A 17974-nucleotide genomic window follows, 5' to 3' on the forward strand; every position below is an offset into this window, starting at 1 on the left:
TCGGTAGTCCATGTGAATGTCTCATTTCATCCATAATGACTTGGACACTGTGGGCCGGTGTCTGTATCAGAAGGTCTGACTTCTGCCTTCCTGAGAGACTCTGAAGGCAGTTAAAGGTAAACACTTTATGAAATCATAAAGATTCATAAATCACTTGTCATTTCTCTTTTTCCTCTTCCTAGGCAAATAATTTTTTTATCAAGCAGCACATAAATTAAAACAAAACATGCACAGCGGTAAAAAAAATAATTACCTAGAATAAATGAACATGAATGAAAAGTAAGTGTCCTTCCTACTTCTGACTTTGTGGTCCCCTCCCCAGAGAAAACCATTATTAATTTTGTAAGTATACTTCCAAATATATTCTATGCATACGTAATATATACTTTTCTCCCCTTCCCTCTCCTCACATATGAGTGTGTATCATATGTATGGTCTCTCCTTTACTTTAGCTATTTTTACTTAATATATCTTGAAGTCCAATCCTTATTAATACATTGGCTCTCCCTCACTGTTTAACAGCCCATTAGTATTCAACTACATGGATATAGCACAATTATTTACCAAGCTCCCTAATGATGAATATTTAGATTGTTCACAGTATGTTAAGAAGCATCTTCTGCCTTGGCTGGTGCAACTCAGTGGATTGATGCTGGCCTGTGAACCAAAGGGTTGCTGGTTCAATTCCCAGTTAGGGTACATGCCGGGATTGTGGCCTGCGTTCCCAGTGGGCAGCATATGAGAGTCAACCAACAGATGTATCTCTCACACATCAATGTCTCTCTCCCTCTCTTTCTCCCCTCTGTAAAAATAAATAAAATCTTAAAAAAAAAGATTCTCTCTTTCTCTTTAACCTTTGGCATTTTAATTATGATGTGTCTTGGAGTGGGCCTCTTTGCATCCATCTGGTTTGGGACTCCTGTGCTTCCTGGACTTGCATGTCTATCCCCTTCACCAAATTAGGAAAGTTTTCTTTCATTATTTTTTCAAATAGATTCCCAATTTATTACTCTTGCTTTTCTCCTTCTGGCACCTCTATGATGTGAATGTTGGACCTCTTGAAGTAGTCCCAGGGGCTTCTTATATTAACCTCATTTTTTCAGATTGTTTTTTTTTCTTGTTCTGATTCATTGTTTTTTTGCTTCCTTATGTTCCAAATCATTGATTTGATTCTTGGCTTCATCCACTCTACTGCTGTTTCCCTGTAAATTGTTCTTTATTTCAATTGGTGTATCCTTCCTTTCTGACTGGATCTTTTTTATGCTGTTGAGGTCCTCACTAAGTTCCTTGAGTATCCTTATAACCAGTGTTTTGAACTCTACATCTGATAATTGCTTTTCTCCATTTTATTTAGTTCTTTTTCTGGGGTTTTGATCTGTTCTTTCATTTGGGTCATGTTTTTTTGCCTCCTCATTTTGGCAGCCTCCCTGTGTTTGTTTCTATGTATTAGGTAGAGCTGCTTTTGCTCTGTGTCTTGGTAGTATGGCCTAATGTTGTAGGTGTGCTATAGGGTCGGTTCAGTGGCACAGCCTCCCCTATCACCCAAGCTGGGTACTTGAGGTGCCCCTTTTGTGGGCTGAGTACACCCTCCTCTTGTAGTTGAGCCTTGGTTGCTGTTGGGAGGTTAATGGGAGGGATTTACCCAGGCCAGTCAGCTGCAAGGACTGGCTGTGATAGCTTACCAACCTCTGTCCTCCATGGTGGATCAGCTGTGTGAGGGTGGGGTGGTGGTGCTCCAATGTAGTTTTTAGCTGTCCACTGGGTGCACAGGCTCTGGGTATTCTTGGGTGGTACAGGCCAAGGTCATGCCCCACTTGTGTTTTGCCCAGGGCTACCATATATGAGCTGTACAGCAACCTGAGATGGCTGCTGCTTGTGCTGGGCTTGGAGATTCCCAGGCAAGGCCAAGCTGTGAATCTAGGATGGCTACAGCTAGTACTGGGCCTGGGGCTCACTGAAGCCAGCTGTTGCTTGTTTGATAGGATTTAGGAGTCAAGGCCAGCCATTCAAATGGAAAAGCAGCTTGGGTGGACCCATAAATTGGGTGGACCCATAAGTTGGGTGGGTCAGAGTCTCCTGGGATCTCCCTGGCAGGGAAAACAGTGTTAGCCAGGTTGATGGAGTCTCAGATGTGCCACCAGCCTGTGGGCTCTATGGCTCTGCAGGGGGAGGGCTCAGAAAAGGGACAGTGGCCTCTGCTCAGCCCAATGCCTGACACTTCAGCCTCTTCCAGTGTGCCACTGATGGCCTCAAGCTGCCACCCAGGAGCTAGAGCTCAGAGAGAATGAGTCTGAGTAGGTAGGTGAGTCCATGTGTGGGCTCTTTAAGAGGAACTGCTTGGGGCTCCAGTAGTTCCTTCTGCTGACTCAATCTCCACTGGTTTTTACAGCCAGAAGTTGTGGGGACTTCTCTTCCTGGCACTGGAACCCTGGGCTGGGGGTGCTGGTATGGGGCTGGAACTCCTAGCTCCCAAGATGGCCCTCCTGAATTGTTATCCACCATGTGTGTGTGTGGGACCAGCCTATTCTGTGTGCCCCTCCTACCAGTCTGGATGGATGTGGTTTCTTTAGTTCTGTAGTTGTCAGACTTCCATTCAACTTGATTTCTGACAGTTCTGAGTGATGGTTATTCTATATTTTAGTTGCAACTTTGATGTGTTTGTATGAAGAGGTGAGCCATGTCTGCCTATGCTGTCATCTTGCCAAACAATAATAATTTTTTTAAAATTTAAAAGAAACTTCTCAGAGTGGACAATAGGGGCAACAGAGGATGTGGGCAAAATCACCCCTCCTGGGAAGCAGAACTAGGGGCTGCCAGACGAACCAAGGAAATTTCTCTTACACCAGGGCAGGGACTCTGCTATTCCTGTCCCGTAAAATTTGATCATTGCTTTTCTTTTTTTTAAAGGTTTTTAAAAAATATTTTATTTATTTATTTTTAGACAGAGGGGATGGGTGGGAGAAAGGGAGGGAAACATCAATGTGTGGTTACCTCTCACACACCCTCTACTCGGGACCTGGCCTAAAACCCAGGCATGTGCCCTAGACTGGGAATTGAACCAGTGACCCTTTGGTTCATAGGCCGGCACTCAATCCACTGGGCCACACCAGCTGGGGTTGATGATTGCTTTCCTGAGTGGGAATTTTTACTATGATTATTTCTTCTTTCTCTACCAGTGTAATATTGGAAGAGGGAATGTTTAACTTTTCTTTTAGTTTATGGGGTCCCAGACTGCAGTGTGCCTTATCCAGACCTGTTCAAAGGTATGAAATTCCCCAGAAGTCCAGGACTTTCAGCTGAATATACTGACTAGATGAGACTTTGGAGGTGAGGCCATTGAGGAGGAGCTGAGTGTATTCTCATTTTAGGAAAAAGAGGGATATTGGGGGACAGACTGTAGCAAAGACTGTTAGTGACTGCTTATCCATTTTCCTCTTTGTCCTACTGGAAGTTCCATGTTTTGGGGCACCAACCTGCTTAGGTGAAAATCTATAGTTCCTGACTTTGCTACAAATAAGACAGTCATGTAATACAGTTTGGCTGTTGAGATCCAAGCAGAACTCACAGGGCGAGGTCTACAGGAAAGCTCTTTAAAGGAGCCTCAGCCAGCATGTAACACTTTGCTCCTCCTTGACTGGAGCCTCTGACCATAAACACACCCTAAGGATGGCTGGAGAAGGAGAGAGAAGCCTGGGTCCCTCATGTCATTTTGGAGATGCCCTTTAGCCCTGGATCACGTACCTCTGGACCTTTCATTTCATGAGAGAAAAATAAACTCTTATTTATTTAAGTCACTCTGTTGCATGTAATCAAACTCAATTCCTAACTGTTATACTACTGAGAAATTAGACAAATTTATTTTATAAAAACCAGAATTTTCAAAGAGCTACATCAGGTATTCCAGAAAGCTGAACCTCTTTAGTAAGTTTTCTTAACCTGATTGCCACATATATGCCCCCCATGGGTTGCCCATACCCATGTCAGGTTAATCCGTAAGGGTACCCTGTCCCAGTAAGTCAGGAATGTGCCCATATAAACACCAAGGTCCAGGAGCCACAAATGATCTATTGGTCTGCCTCCCAAGATAAAAACCTACTTGCTATTTGTATCAAATTCACTTTTTCTCAGCTCCAGCACTCTAGGATTCTCAGATGGAGAAAATTTGTTGAGTAAAGATTTCTACATATATCAGATTAACGCAGAGAACCTAATTACATATGACTGTAGACAAGCCACACTTTTTTCTTCATTTATGAAATGGAAAAAAAAAAAAGAAACCCTCAGTACTTTATAAAGTTGATATAAAGATCATATATGAAGAAAAAAAAACTCTGAATGGTGAAACACTCTAAACATACAAATTAATAAAACTATAATGTATATTTAAAAAGCAGCACCTCCTTGATAATACTGGTCAATGAGTAATTATATTAGTGTCATTGCAAACCAGGATTTTTAGCATGGGAGAAAGGAGACATAGATATAAAATTGATGAAGTTAAGTAAAACTGTAGCTCTGAATTTGATAAAATAATATTGGCCATGAACTGATAATTGGTTGAAGCAGGGTGATAGGGGTTAATTATATTAGCCTCCCTATTTGAAATACATTAAAAGTAAGCACTATGCCTTCTTACCAGGTTTTTGTTATCCGAACCTTCATCTTCAAAAAGAATACAAAGAACACATAAGTATATGAATGGACTAAAACCGTCACATTTAGAAATTTCAGGATATACCCCTCAATTTAAACGAAATCTTACCTCTGAAAACAAGTAGGTAACATCTCTGCTATGCATTGAACCTTTCAGGTTAAAATGAATCAAAACTGAATTCAGCTCAGTGCTTCCAAGTTGCCTCCTCTGGTCCATGACCACAGGCCAAAATGATTTAATTGTGAGTCATCATCTCAACCTATTTCCATTCTTACCAGTTTAAGAGCAGGTTCAAAGAAACAACCTTCTTAATTACAGAGCTGGTATTCAGTGCATGAAAGTAAAACCTGCTGCTAGAAAGCCCTAAACTAATGCCACTGCATAAGTCGCAGTTGACATTTCCTTCTTTTCATACAGCTCTGTGTACATCTTAGACCTAGGCTTACAGAAATTACCAAAAACAGGTATTTATTCTTCCATATAAAACCTCAAAAATTACTCAAGTTAGACTCTATTCCTCCAGAATCTACTTCAGTAAGCTTTCAAGGAACCCGAATCAAGGTATCTTGAACCCTCAGCCCACCGACTTTTCCTCTGCCCATGCTAACAAACACTGAGTACAAACTGTCCTACAAACCAAGGAAACAGAGAGAGACGGGGAACGACATGAATGTTTACACTAAATTGAGGCAACCTGGTGAAGTCTCTTCTGATTATGCCAAAAAAATTCTTTAATCAGTGGACAAATAAATAAATACGTAAATAAATCAAGCAAAGGTGCCTCAGGGAGACCTTATTTTCCTAAGTTGATGCTGTTGTGGCAGACACCATGACAGTCTCTCAGACATGGAACTCTACACCCAAAACGTTAAAATTTGGAAATATTTTAAAAGCAGGCTCTTTTTTTTTTTAAAGATCTTATTTATTTATTTATTTTTAGAGAGGGAAGGGAGGGAGAAAGAGATTGAGAGAGCTAAACATCAATGTGTGGTTGCTGGGGGCCGTGGCCTGCAACCCAGGCATGTGCCCTGACTGGGAATCGAACCCGCGATGCCTTGGCTCGCAGCCCGCGCTCAATCCACTGAGCCACGCCAGTCAGGGCGAAAAAAAGCAGGCTCTTATAAAGCTGTTTGCCAAAAAAAAATCATACACCAGTGCAGTATAACTGCTCAAGATTGTTTAACTAAATATATAAACTCTAGTTGTGACATTTACATCGAGCTTTTGTTATAGGGGTTGAGAGGCAAGTACCTACTAAGTGGTAAGATCTTTAATTAAAGATAAGTCTTACTTGCTTCGGCTTTCACTTTGTCCATTTCAGCGAGCAATGCCACTTCTCGATCCATTAAACTAAGAAGGGGTGAGAAAAAAAAAGGTTTGATCAGAAACTTGAAACAGAGAAATAACACATTGTAGTAGTGCAGAAAGACTTAGGGAGTCTGCTCACTAAAAGCATACTACCAAGTAACCACAAGGAAATTCTATTACCCTCAGTAAAGAACATTTTAAGGATTCCAATAAATGTGCCTCATTCTCTTATTTCTGTATGTTACAGTATACCAGTAGATGGCAGTAGCAAGCTAGCAAACACATTTCTTGGTAAACTGCTTAAAGCAAAAGTCCTTATGGAAATTACCTATTCCCACATATGTACTCACATATTTTGTATTTTATATTTTGGCCTATAAAGTTCGACAGCTTTGCTTCTGATGGATTTACCAGGCAGTACTCCAGCTGGAGTTCTGAAATACCCACAACTAAAATTTGTATACCTACAACGTTTTGCCGCAGTTGCACTAAGTCTACAGGCACTATGAAGGGTAGTCCAATTTGTTTTGGTTTGGGGTAAACATTTACTAGTAATCCAGAAATACAGGATCAAGGTTTTCTGGCAGGCTTTTTACAGAAAAAGAACATTAAATTGACAGTCAGCACCTTCTCCACGGCAAATGCACACGGCATGTACAGCTTTTCCACGTCCTTACAAAAGAGCCCAGACTGTAGGCTGCCCTAGTATTCAACCTCTGGATGCAAATAATTTTTCCTTACCATTTTCAGTTTTGCTTAGTGGACAAAAAAATCTAAATTTTAATATCTATGCAACCATGAAATGTTCCAACTTTTTTTCAAGTCTGGAATTCATTCTGATTTCTCCTTCTGAATGGGAATATAATTACAGAGTTAATAAAAATTCTACTCTTGTTTCAGCAATCATACACACACACATACACTACTCAGTTTAGCTCAGCCTGTAGTTCCGTTAGCACAAAGTAGTTAATACAGAGACTACAGTGTAAGATATACAAAAAAGTATAAGGCAGGGATATTTCCTCACAGAGTAAAATCCTTTATAGTGAAGTGTCAGAGAACATAGGTTTGATAATCATTATGCATAATGTTAATAAATGGACTTGGGACAAATTTGGTTGGCATATTAATCCAAAAACACCAGACTGAAAAAAGATACAACTTTTGTGGGGCAGCAGTATTTTGTTAGGAATGCGTTTCCCAAACCTTGGCAAGATTTTGCTCCGAGAACTCTAGCAGCACTTGTAATAGCTAAAAGGCAAAACAAAAGCACAGCTGAGACAGGAGCTGCTGGGCCTGGAGTTGGACAGGACTTCTCCTCTGTTGCTGAATCACTGTAAGATGCAGACGACAAATTTATCTCTGACAAAGCTTGTAAACTATCTATTTACAAGGCTTCAGCAAACAAGTAAGCTTTGTATAGTTATGTTAATAATATTTATAACAACCTTAATTATGAAAAGTGGATTGTCACATGACCCTACTTTTAGCAAGGAAAAAATAAATTTTGCACTGTCACAATCAGACTTTTTGGGGGCATCATGAGCTAGTATATTGTGATGGCATTTTTTTGCCCTGAGAAAAAGCATCCATTTAAATAAACTTTGTTACTTGACTGATTCACGAGAGATCATGAGAAATTCTTAGGGTAGTGCATGGACAACCATACAACCACGCCATTGAAAAATTAGTTTACATTTTTATGATAAAAAAAAACCCTCTGAAAAGCAATAAGCACTCTGCTTCCTTTCGTTTTCAGGTTGCCTTCTATCGGTGACATATACTGAGAGGTCCTGTGGTGTCGGCCATGCATTAGACAGAGGAACCTACTGGTCAGTTAAAGCTGTTAGGGTATTTTCTTGGAGAAAGGCTTGATGAATACTTGCAGTTTTGCCATTAAATTTTTCACAGGCCTTTAAAATACAAAAATGAGTAAATGTTAAAACACATGTGGCATGTTTGACATTAAGCTTTTGATTGCTGAGTCCATTTTGAAGGCATCCATCTCTAACAAACACACTGCCAGCTACAGAACCAGATAAAAAGCCAAGAAGCTCCCCCACCCCCCGCATGGAGTCCCCCTCTTAGAAAGCCCTGGGTGACCTAGATAACTGACCACTGGAATGACCCTGCTTTCCCTTCTGCACTTTAATTTCCCTCTTATGTTTTGAATTCATCACCAATAAAGAATGAACCTGCAAAACCCTAGGCACCCACACTTTAACCCAATAAAGGAAGAATCCCAGGCATCCTTTCTTTCCCCTCACTGCACCTTGCTGTGTGGCCCTGGGAGTGCCCCTACCCTCCAGACTCTGTGAATAATAAGTCTTGTTTTTTTGAAGTTTCTGGATGTTGTTGCTTAGGTGCATCTTGTAACCATAAGAACCACAAGGGCCAGTCCAGCTACACTGGCTCATGGGGGGACTGCCACAGTGCCCCCAGGCATTGCTAACTGATGGCACCACTATTAATAGGCTGAGATCAATACAAAACATATAATAATTTTCTTATTAAAAATACATCACAGAATGTAATATTATAGTTGTGTAGAAGAACAACCATATTTTTACGTCATTCATACTAAAGCATTTAAGGGTGACGTGTCATGTCTCCAATTTCCAAATGGTTCCACCAAAACACACACAAACACACACTCAGAAAATACACTGATCATTGTACTACCAACATTTCTATTTCTTAAAAGTTTTCATAACAAAAAGTTGGGGAACTATGTGCACTACAAAATAAATAGAAAAGGTGGGAAGAGTCCAAAAGTGGAAAGTAGGCTAAGCACAAGAATAAATATCAGGGAGGGGATAATGGGGGGAGGAGGGAGGGTTTTCAGGAAAATCTATAAAGCACACATGGATTAAACCAACGGGGGAGGGTGGGATCAGGGTTGGGAGGTGGGGATGGCTGGAGTTGGGGGGAGGGGAAATGGAGACAACTGTATTTGAACAATAAAAAAATTTTTAATAAAAAAAGAATAAATAGCAGAGAAATTTTTTACAATTAAAAACAACAATTTACTATAATACAGTTGACAATGAAGAAAGTTAAGCTAAAGTTTCCCACCTGTACCTAAGCTAAACAGCGGTCCCAGGGTGGATCTGTGGCCAAGAGATTCAAAAGTACCTGTACCTCGAGGTGACAGGTTTTTGATGCAGTAAATGCAAGCAATGGCTCCCCTCTGAGTGTCAGACAGGGCCGTTCAGACCGTCACACTTTCTGCTGCCCTGCTCACTCCAATCCATGAGGCTACTAAGCTTGCAACTGTTCCCTTAAGGCTTTCCTGAATAGAAAGATACCATAAGAAGCATCTGATATTCTGGATTTTGAAACTGCTGCTGTGATTCAGCTAAACATTGCTGGCACTCTGTTTAGAAAGGACTTAGGTCTTATTAAGCCTGGACCTTATAGAGTATAGAGAATTTCCACATCTTTTCTTTCATCATGAAAGATGGCTTTAAATGATTACTCACCATTACTAAGGAAAAGTACTGGTAAATATCTGAATGTTCTGTATTTCCTTCCCTCCTTACCAGTACTTTTTATCACCTTCACCACTTGCTCAAATTACTCTAAAGCTTTTGTGTAATTTAGCTGCTCAGAATAGGTGTTTCTGTATTATTATCATTCATATCTCTATGATATATTATCTATTGTTCAAAGCTAAACCCTTTAATTATTATATTTAACATGCAGCTTACTGATTCTAGCCCCTGCTTTCAGTACCAAAGAACTGTTCACTATCATTTGTTTATGGTTGTTGCATTAGAAAACAATGTTATAATGGAAACACAATTCTGGCAATTCCACAGCCAATGATTTCATAGGATAGTACTCTAAGCCACTCAATAATGTTCTTAGAAAACATTTGCACTTGATTTTATTTGCTGAAAACCTAAACCCTATTTATTCTGATTCCATTAGCCACCAAAGCAGAGATCCAAGCAAAGCCAATGCAAACACCTTCACTTCTCTGGAGACACTTCCCTCTTCACATAATACAACAACCAAAAAAGAACACTGTCAGGAGTTTTTATCAGCAGAGAATTAATGATACTTCATGTGTTTTGTAAAATCCCATCCTCCTCAGCCTGGCCTTACTCGAGCATGGCACATACATCTGGGCTCAAAATAAAAACAAAAAATACCAGTTAGGTAGTTGGGTCATCACAGAGAGCTGAAGAACTGGGGCAGTAGCTTTTAAGCAGTTGGAGCGTGAGCATAAGCTGTTCTTGTGGGACAGGCCCTCAGTGAATAACCTTTCCTTCTGTTCTTTTCCAGTAGTCAAAAGCATCTTAATTCTGAAGTAACACTGGAGACCATAGGACTCAATAACATTTTACCATACATTTAGGAAAAAAAAAAAACACAGCAGCAATCTAGATTACCAAGGAGTTTATTATTCAACTTTCTAGTTGGTAAGAAAAACTGGTTAGAGTTAAGCCACATAATGAGTGCCTGATGACATCCTCATTTGAAACTGTGATCAATTTTTTTGAATCCTCTCTCTTGGGCAATTGGAAAATACAGGCAAACAGATACCTGATAAGACACAGAGAAAGGAAGCATGGTATAATAGAAAAGTGTCACTTAACACCAAATGTGACTTTGGGCAACATATTTTCTTCTGTGCCCATTTTTTCTCACCTATAAAATGGGTTTAATACTACAAGTGATAGTGTTACATCATAACATATACAGCAGAGATATTGTGCAGGAAAGCTTCTGGTATATATTAATAGCTCAAAAATGGCAGCAGCAATTATTCTAATTGTCTGTACTAATCTTGATTTCTCAGTTTCAGAATATTTATTTAGTAAAATGCCTCCATAATAACTCCGATAAATCATTATACAGTCCAGATTCATTGTCTAGAAATTCTTAAATAAGCACACACACAATAACACAGTGTAGGCAGTTATACAGACGTGAATCTAAGATAACTTGAAGTGAAAAGAATGCATTACAAAACTGCAGCCTCAGTATGATTACAACTATTAAGATTATGTGTGCAGATAGCTAAGGGGCCCAAGGCAACAGAGAAAACTATGTGTTAAGGTGGTAGAGTTGCATGACTTTCATTTCTATTTTTAAAATACTATTGTAATAATTATGGGAAATACAGCAAAAATAAGAGAATAATGAAACTTTTAAAAACAGAAAAACAATTCAGATTCTTTCATCAAATGCTCACATTCTGCCTTGGTCTCTGCCTTTACCCTCACAGCTTTCTAGTATATGTCGTCTCTCAACTCGCGCTGTACTGCAGGCCCTACAAGTCCCTTCTATCCCTTTGCCTGTATCGTATTTCCTAAATGCAGTACTCTGTTCCCATTCTTTCTGCCAATGTAAATTCCATGCTTCTTTCAAAGCTTGATAATGATTCATTTCCTCCAAGAAATCTTTTCTAATTGACTCCATTCCAAGAGAACTTTCCCTTAATCTTCATACCTTTCCCACAACTAAAATCTGACCTGAAGAATATCTGAATCACAAGTCACTCCAAGTTGTGACTTAAGAAATGTAATATAAAATCTTATGAATTACAAAAATTTTTAAAGAATGAATATTTGGATGGAGTATTCCCTCTTATTTCTGAACTAAAAAAATCACTAATAAAGTCTTCCATAGGCTCAGTTGAAACCTCAGTCCTCCTCATCCAACTGTGTTTCATAATGACTAAATTCCTTCGTCCCTGAATTCTCCCACAGCAGGGTTTCTCTGTTACATAGCTTTAAGATGAGGGGGAAATAACGTATATGACATGTACTAATAATCTCGAGCTTTAGTGGGGAAGTGAGCCATCAAGGATGGATGGGAGGAAGATCATAAGGTTACTGGAAGTCAGAAATCCTGATTCGAATATTGAGTCTGCAACTTAAGATGTCATGTTAGGCAAATCACTTAATCTAAGACTCAAATCCCCACCCCCTTTTTAAAGATTTTACATATTTTTAGGGAGAGGGTAAGGGAGGGAGAGAAACATCAATCGGTTGCCTCTCCCACACCCCCAACCAGGGACTTGGCCCACAACTTAGGCACATGCCCTGACTGGGAACTGAACGGGTGACCTTGTGGTTTGCAGAACAATGCCCAACCCACTGAGCCACATTAGTCAGGACTCAAATCCCTTTTAATGGTAAAAGGCGTTTGATAGTAAAGTAGAATGAAAAATTCCTACATATATAGATATATGATTGAATATGTTTGGCAAAATGTAAACTAATGTTCATGTCACTAGTTATTTCTAGATATGATTAAAAACTTAAAATTTTATTTATTTATTTTATTTTTTAACAGTTAAATTATTCAATCAAAGAACACTGAAATTCATGGAGCTAAGTACTAGTAGAAATAAGGTGTTAATATCCTATACATAAAAGAATTGAAGAATTTAAAACTATAGAATGAGATGTACATTTTTTAATAATACATCAACCCATTCCTTTATTTCTATGCTTTTTTTTGACATTTTTGAAAGTGCTCTGTCTCATAAAATGATTCCAGCACCTCTGTATAAACTTTAAATGTAAAGATCTGAAAGTCTTTGGTAAGGTTACTGGTAGCTTAATATAGGAAGAAAAGAGAACCTCAAATAAAAGTAACTTTTCTAAAGTCAATGAGAAATCAACTAGAAAAATTTTCAAAATCTTAAGTACAGACTTACATGGATTGACTTTATGCACTATAAATCTCTATTTTCTTGACAGCCCTTTTCTCCTACCCATTTTCTCCTTTTCTAAGTACCTTTTGACTTTCAATAAAGTAGGGATTTTTATTTAAAAGGCAGGCTGAGTGTGTGTCCTGTGTGTATTTTTCACCAACACATGACAACCACCCAGAGCAGAGTCTGTGTTCTGGCTTCATGTTCCACTCCATGCCCTGTTCCTTAATAGCCTTACACCGAAGTCAACTAATAGCTCCATGATGTCAGACAAATTTTATTAGTAAGAAAGTAAGCTTAGGTCCAGAGATGATTATTACTGAATCATCAATATGAACAGGTTTTTAAGTGTTATATACTAGAAAGCTTCTGATTTTACCCTCCCATAGGTATATGTCAGTTTTCATTTGGCCTCGAAGTGAAAGCAGTAATCAGTGTAATTCCCCTAGTGCCCTGTTCTTCTGGCTACAACCAACACAAAAAATGCTTCCTAAGTGACAGTAACTCCAAGCTCTGGTTTGGTGCCAAATAGAATTAGTTCACCTGCCAATTATGTCTTGAACTAACAACTACATGGGGCACTGAAATAAGGTAGTTTAAAAACCCAATCAGCCATACAGAAGGGTTTTATACCAGCAGGAAAGGGCAGGTAATCTCTTTCCTCAAGTTAAATTGACCTGGTTGCTACGTCTGCTAATCAATCCTAAATACACAGTTCCCAGGCAGGAAACCACTGCATTTGTCATTTATTGAAGGAGGCTCCCCCTGGCTAGGTTCCAAGTCAACAGGAACTCACAAATCTCTCTCCCGGAACTGTGTTTCCTGCTCTAGGCTGGTTCTGAATGGAATCAGATCCTGTGGCTAAGTAACCAGTAAGCTAAACAATCACTGGAGACCAGAGGCTTATCAAGGCAACGTTGTGATGACCTACTTTTAGCACTTTATTCTTTTCCAATGAGCCAACCATATCTGATATGATCATGATCCAGGGCAAAGGGCATAATGCTTCCTCACAGAGGTGCAGAGAGAAGAAGAAATCAGTTACCCAGAAAAATTTCCACAAATTAGAACTTAATTTAAGGTAAGTTTGGAAGAATTAGTTGAATTTAGGTTAAGTTCAAGGATACAGGATAGCATATTAGGCCAGGAAAGTGAAAGAGGAAGTGTGAATGTTAAGTTTTTGAGATACTGAGTAATGTGACTAGAGTAAAAATGCTTGTTAAAAAAATACTAAGAGCCCTGGTTGGCACAGCTCAGTGGATTGAGCACGTGATGCAAACCAAAGGGTCACCAGTTTGATTCCTAGTCAAGGCACATGCCTGGGTTGCGGGCCAGGTCCCCAGTGGGGGCCACATGATAGGCAACCACACAATGATATTTCTCTCTCTCTTTCTCCCTCCCTTCCCCTCTCTAAAAAATAAATAAATAAATAAAATCTTTAAAAAATACTAAATATATGACAGTAAGGTTTTAGCTATACGAGTAAAACCTGAAAGCGGAAACTTGGGATTCAGGACAAAGCATGGGTAGACTAGTACATGAACTATCTATCCTAAAACTACTTTTTGGTTATAATGGTTTAATTGACCATTCTACAATCTGCAAATGAAACACATAGGGGTCAGTAACTTTTTGGAGGCTTTATTCTGCATCTTTGTTAATTCACTCCTCTTCAAGTCCAGAGAACAGGAGGCCTGAGGCTACCCATACTCCTCTTGTCTGCTGTAGCATAAAGTAACCAGACTAAGTTTGTGAACAGACACAGTTGAATGTGACCTAAGAGAACATGACAGGCAAGAAAACAGGTGGTTGGGAGGAAAGGTGGTATAGGTTCTCTCTATTCATGAATACTTCTCCCATTTTTCAGAGATCCAGGCAAGTTTTATAAATAAGCAGAGCAGACAAGTCCTCTATCCCCAAAACATCAACCTAGCTGCTTTTCTTCCCATCATTTTACTTATTTTGCTCCTTAAGTCTTTTCTAGTTTCAAAAAAGCCCCTTATAAAAATGCAAATGCATTCCAGAAAGGAGTTAGGTTTAAACATCAATTAACATCTAGTATCTAATAATCAAAACAGCTTTGGTATTTTAGAAAAACATTAGAATATATTTCTCCCCCACGAAAGATTCTATAATCGGGTACATCTGAGGAACATCGTGTAGCTCAGCTCCCTCTTGTAGATTCACAATGCACATTAACATTTTAAAGGCACTAAAAGTCCAGTAGTAAAATTTCTGTTAAAGGTATTTTAAAATCTCTTTAACTACCAAACCATAGTTCCTCTACAGAATATTTATTAATATATTTTAAGATATGAATATCTTTTGGTCACAGTTTGAAAAACACAAAATTAAAACAACAACTGGTAATAAAGCACAAAGAGACCACTAGGGTGGGGCGCACTAGGAAGGATGAAAGAAGGTAGAAAAACAAAGACAGATCTTTTCTACGTTATAATTTTATTCAAAAAATCCTGTCATTGATTATAGATCCCTAAAGAGAGAATGTGTGATCCACTCTGTGATTATTTGTCCCTTTCCGAACAATATTAACCTCAGGCCCATTTCTAGAGCATCAGGAGTTCTCTGTCCCACTCCTTCCCACACTCTGGCCAAAAGTGGTGGAACAAAGCAGAAAGCTCAGTCTACCATAGGAATTTTAACTCCCCCACTACGCAGAGTAGTTAGCAGTCAGGAATTCAAGATCTTGGTGAACGGCTGCCCATCTTTATAAATTATCGTTTTTGTGCTACTGATGTCAAATGCAACTTACCAGCTCTGCAACTCAGCAAAAGCTTGTTTCATTTTCTTAATGGAAACATCCATCTCTTCTTTCACTATAACTCGATATCGTGCAAGAGACACTGTGCAGCGCTGGAGGTCTTTCACAGATTTCTCAATATTGGAACCTTGGGAAAATTCCCAAAGATTAGTCTTACAAAGCACAGGTAACTTGAAAGACAGATCTGAACACCTAAGCATGTCAAGTAACAAATGTGTGGACTATGAATGTTTCCTACAGGGCCACCTTCTTCAACAAAAAACTAGTGTTTTCATAGATTTAAAAATATAATAAGTACCTGGCCAAGATGGAGTAATAGGAATTTAATTCACCCTCCTGTCTTATACAACCAAACACACACACACAGTATTCGAAACAATGGTTTTCAGACAGTGGGTGACAGGCAGTACTTTTTCCCTGAGAAAACAGAAACAAAAAGAAATGAGGTCTATGATTGCCCCAAGAGTTTCCAGGCTGTGGTACAAAGAGGAGAGCTCCTAAACTGAGCCAGGAAACCTCCCTGAATTGAGAGGTTGGCATTGAGAATTCAAGGGGGCCATGGTTAGAATTCTCAAGGCAGAGTACTAGAGAGGAGAGAACTACAGGAAGATGAGAGAGTCGTACAAAGATCTACAGTGGATTCCGAATGCACGAGTGTGAGGAAACTACTCGAGACAAGGAAAAGAACCACTGGAAAGAACAGGAGAAACAATACCAGGAACAGTTGTTTTGTTTTGTTTTTTCAGTCCTTACCTAAGAACATGTCTGTTATTTTAGAGAGAGAAGAAGAAAGAAAAGGAGACAGAGACAGAGAGAGATTGAACGGCCCCCTTCTGTATTTACCCCAACCAGGGACTGAACCTGCAACCCAGGCATGTGCTCTGACTGGGAATTGAACCTGCAACCCCATGTTGTATGGGACAACACTCCAACCAACTGAGCCACCCCGCCAGAGCCAGGCCAGAAATAATTCATGTTCACAACAGCCAGTGTGGGGCACTAGGTACAGCACTTAGAAATGCTCACTAATGAGTCAAAATTAGCTCTATAATAAAGGGTGCTCTAGTACCACTCAACAAAGCTTAAAAGCAAGTCTCCAACTGTTTCCAAATAACAATCCCAGAACAAATCACAAGAATATTTTTGGAAATACAAAAATGTCTAGCAATCAACAAAGCAAAACTTATGTGTTTTTTTTAGTCCTTATCTAAGGACTAAAACTTATGTCTGACATCTGATAAAAAATTACTAGACATATAAGAGGTAGAGAAATATAACCCATAATGAAAAGTCAATGAACAGAAACTGATATAGAAATGACAGAGATGCAGAATCAAGTAGATAGAACACCAAAATAGCTAATATAATCAGATACTGTATGTTCAAGAAGGTAGAGGAAAACATAAGCATGTTAAAGAGAGACATGGAAGATATTTTAAAGACCCAAACTGAACCTCTAGAAATGCAAAAAAAAAAAAAACAAAAAAAACCCCCCCAATGTCTAAGATGAAAAATATACTAGGTAGAATTAACAGGTTAGAAACTGCTAAGGAAAAGATTAATGAATTTGAAGACAGTATATTTAGAAACGATCCCAAATGATTACATGGAGACATAGGTAGATATACTTCCCTTCCTCACACAACCAAAAGAAGGATAACAACAAATTTAAAAACAAAAAACAATCAGAAATCCATAAACTCGAACTGTATGGAAATCCAACAACCAAGGAGTTAAAGAAGAAACACTCATCCAGACCGGTAGGAGGGGCGAATATGGGCAGCCAGGTAGAGAAGATCCACAGCAAGGTGGCCGCTGGCAGACCAGGTGGTCCCACATTTGCATGTGGATAAGTGGGAACAACTGGGAAGCAAGACAGACCATGCAACGCAGGGTTCCAGCACTGGGAAAGAAAGCCTCATAACCTCTGGCTGAAAAAACCTGTGGGGGTTGCGGCAGTGGGAGAAATTCTCCATCTCACAGGACAGTCTGTTGGGGGTGGCCCACGGTATCCTAGAACATACACAAGCCTACCCACCCAGGGATCAGCACCTGAAAGGGCACAATTCACTTGCGGGAAGTGAGGGAAGTGACTGAAAGCAGGCCGAGAGCCAGCAAGTGGCATTGTTCCCTCTCCGACCCCGCTCCCAAATACAGTGCCACAATGCAGCAAAGTGGATTTCCCCACTCTGGCGAACACCTGAAGCTCTGCTCCTTATGTTGTAATAGGTACACCAGGACAAAGAAATATGGTCCAAATGAAAGAAAAGATCAAAACTCCAGGGAAAGAACTAAGCAATGAAGAGACAGCCAATCTCTCAGACACAGAGTTCAAAACACTGGTAATCAGGATGCTCACAGAAATGGGTGAATACGGACACAAAATAAAGGAAGAAGTGAAGGCTAAACAAAATGAAATAAAGGAAAACATACAGGGAACCAACAGCGAAGGGAAGGAAACAGGGACTCCAATCAACAATTTGGAACAAGAGGAAGAAATAAACATTCAACCAGAACAGAATGAAGAAACAAGAATTCAAAAAAATGAGGAAAGGCT

The 17974-nt window shown here is 39.4% G+C and overlaps 1 protein-coding gene across 7 annotated transcripts in view; it reads right to left on the reverse strand.

Moving 5' to 3' along the window:
- The window catches only part of SPATS2 (spermatogenesis associated serine rich 2), a 108425-nt gene that overhangs the window by 11517 nt on the left and 78934 nt on the right, over positions 1-17974 (reverse strand). For all 7 annotated transcript variants that reach the window (XM_028532479.2, XM_028532480.2, XM_036019078.1 and 4 more), the window contains 2 exons: positions 15409-15544; positions 5946-6004 (listed from right to left, as the gene is read on the reverse strand). In XM_028532479.2, the coding sequence (XP_028388280.1) occupies positions 5946-6004; positions 15409-15544 (195 nt within the window). The remainder of the gene's footprint in view (positions 1-5945; positions 6005-15408; positions 15545-17974) is intronic.

This window comes from Phyllostomus discolor, chromosome 2, assembly GCF_004126475.2.
Source record: "Phyllostomus discolor isolate MPI-MPIP mPhyDis1 chromosome 2, mPhyDis1.pri.v3, whole genome shotgun sequence".
Lineage (NCBI taxonomy): Eukaryota > Metazoa > Chordata > Mammalia > Chiroptera > Phyllostomidae > Phyllostomus > Phyllostomus discolor.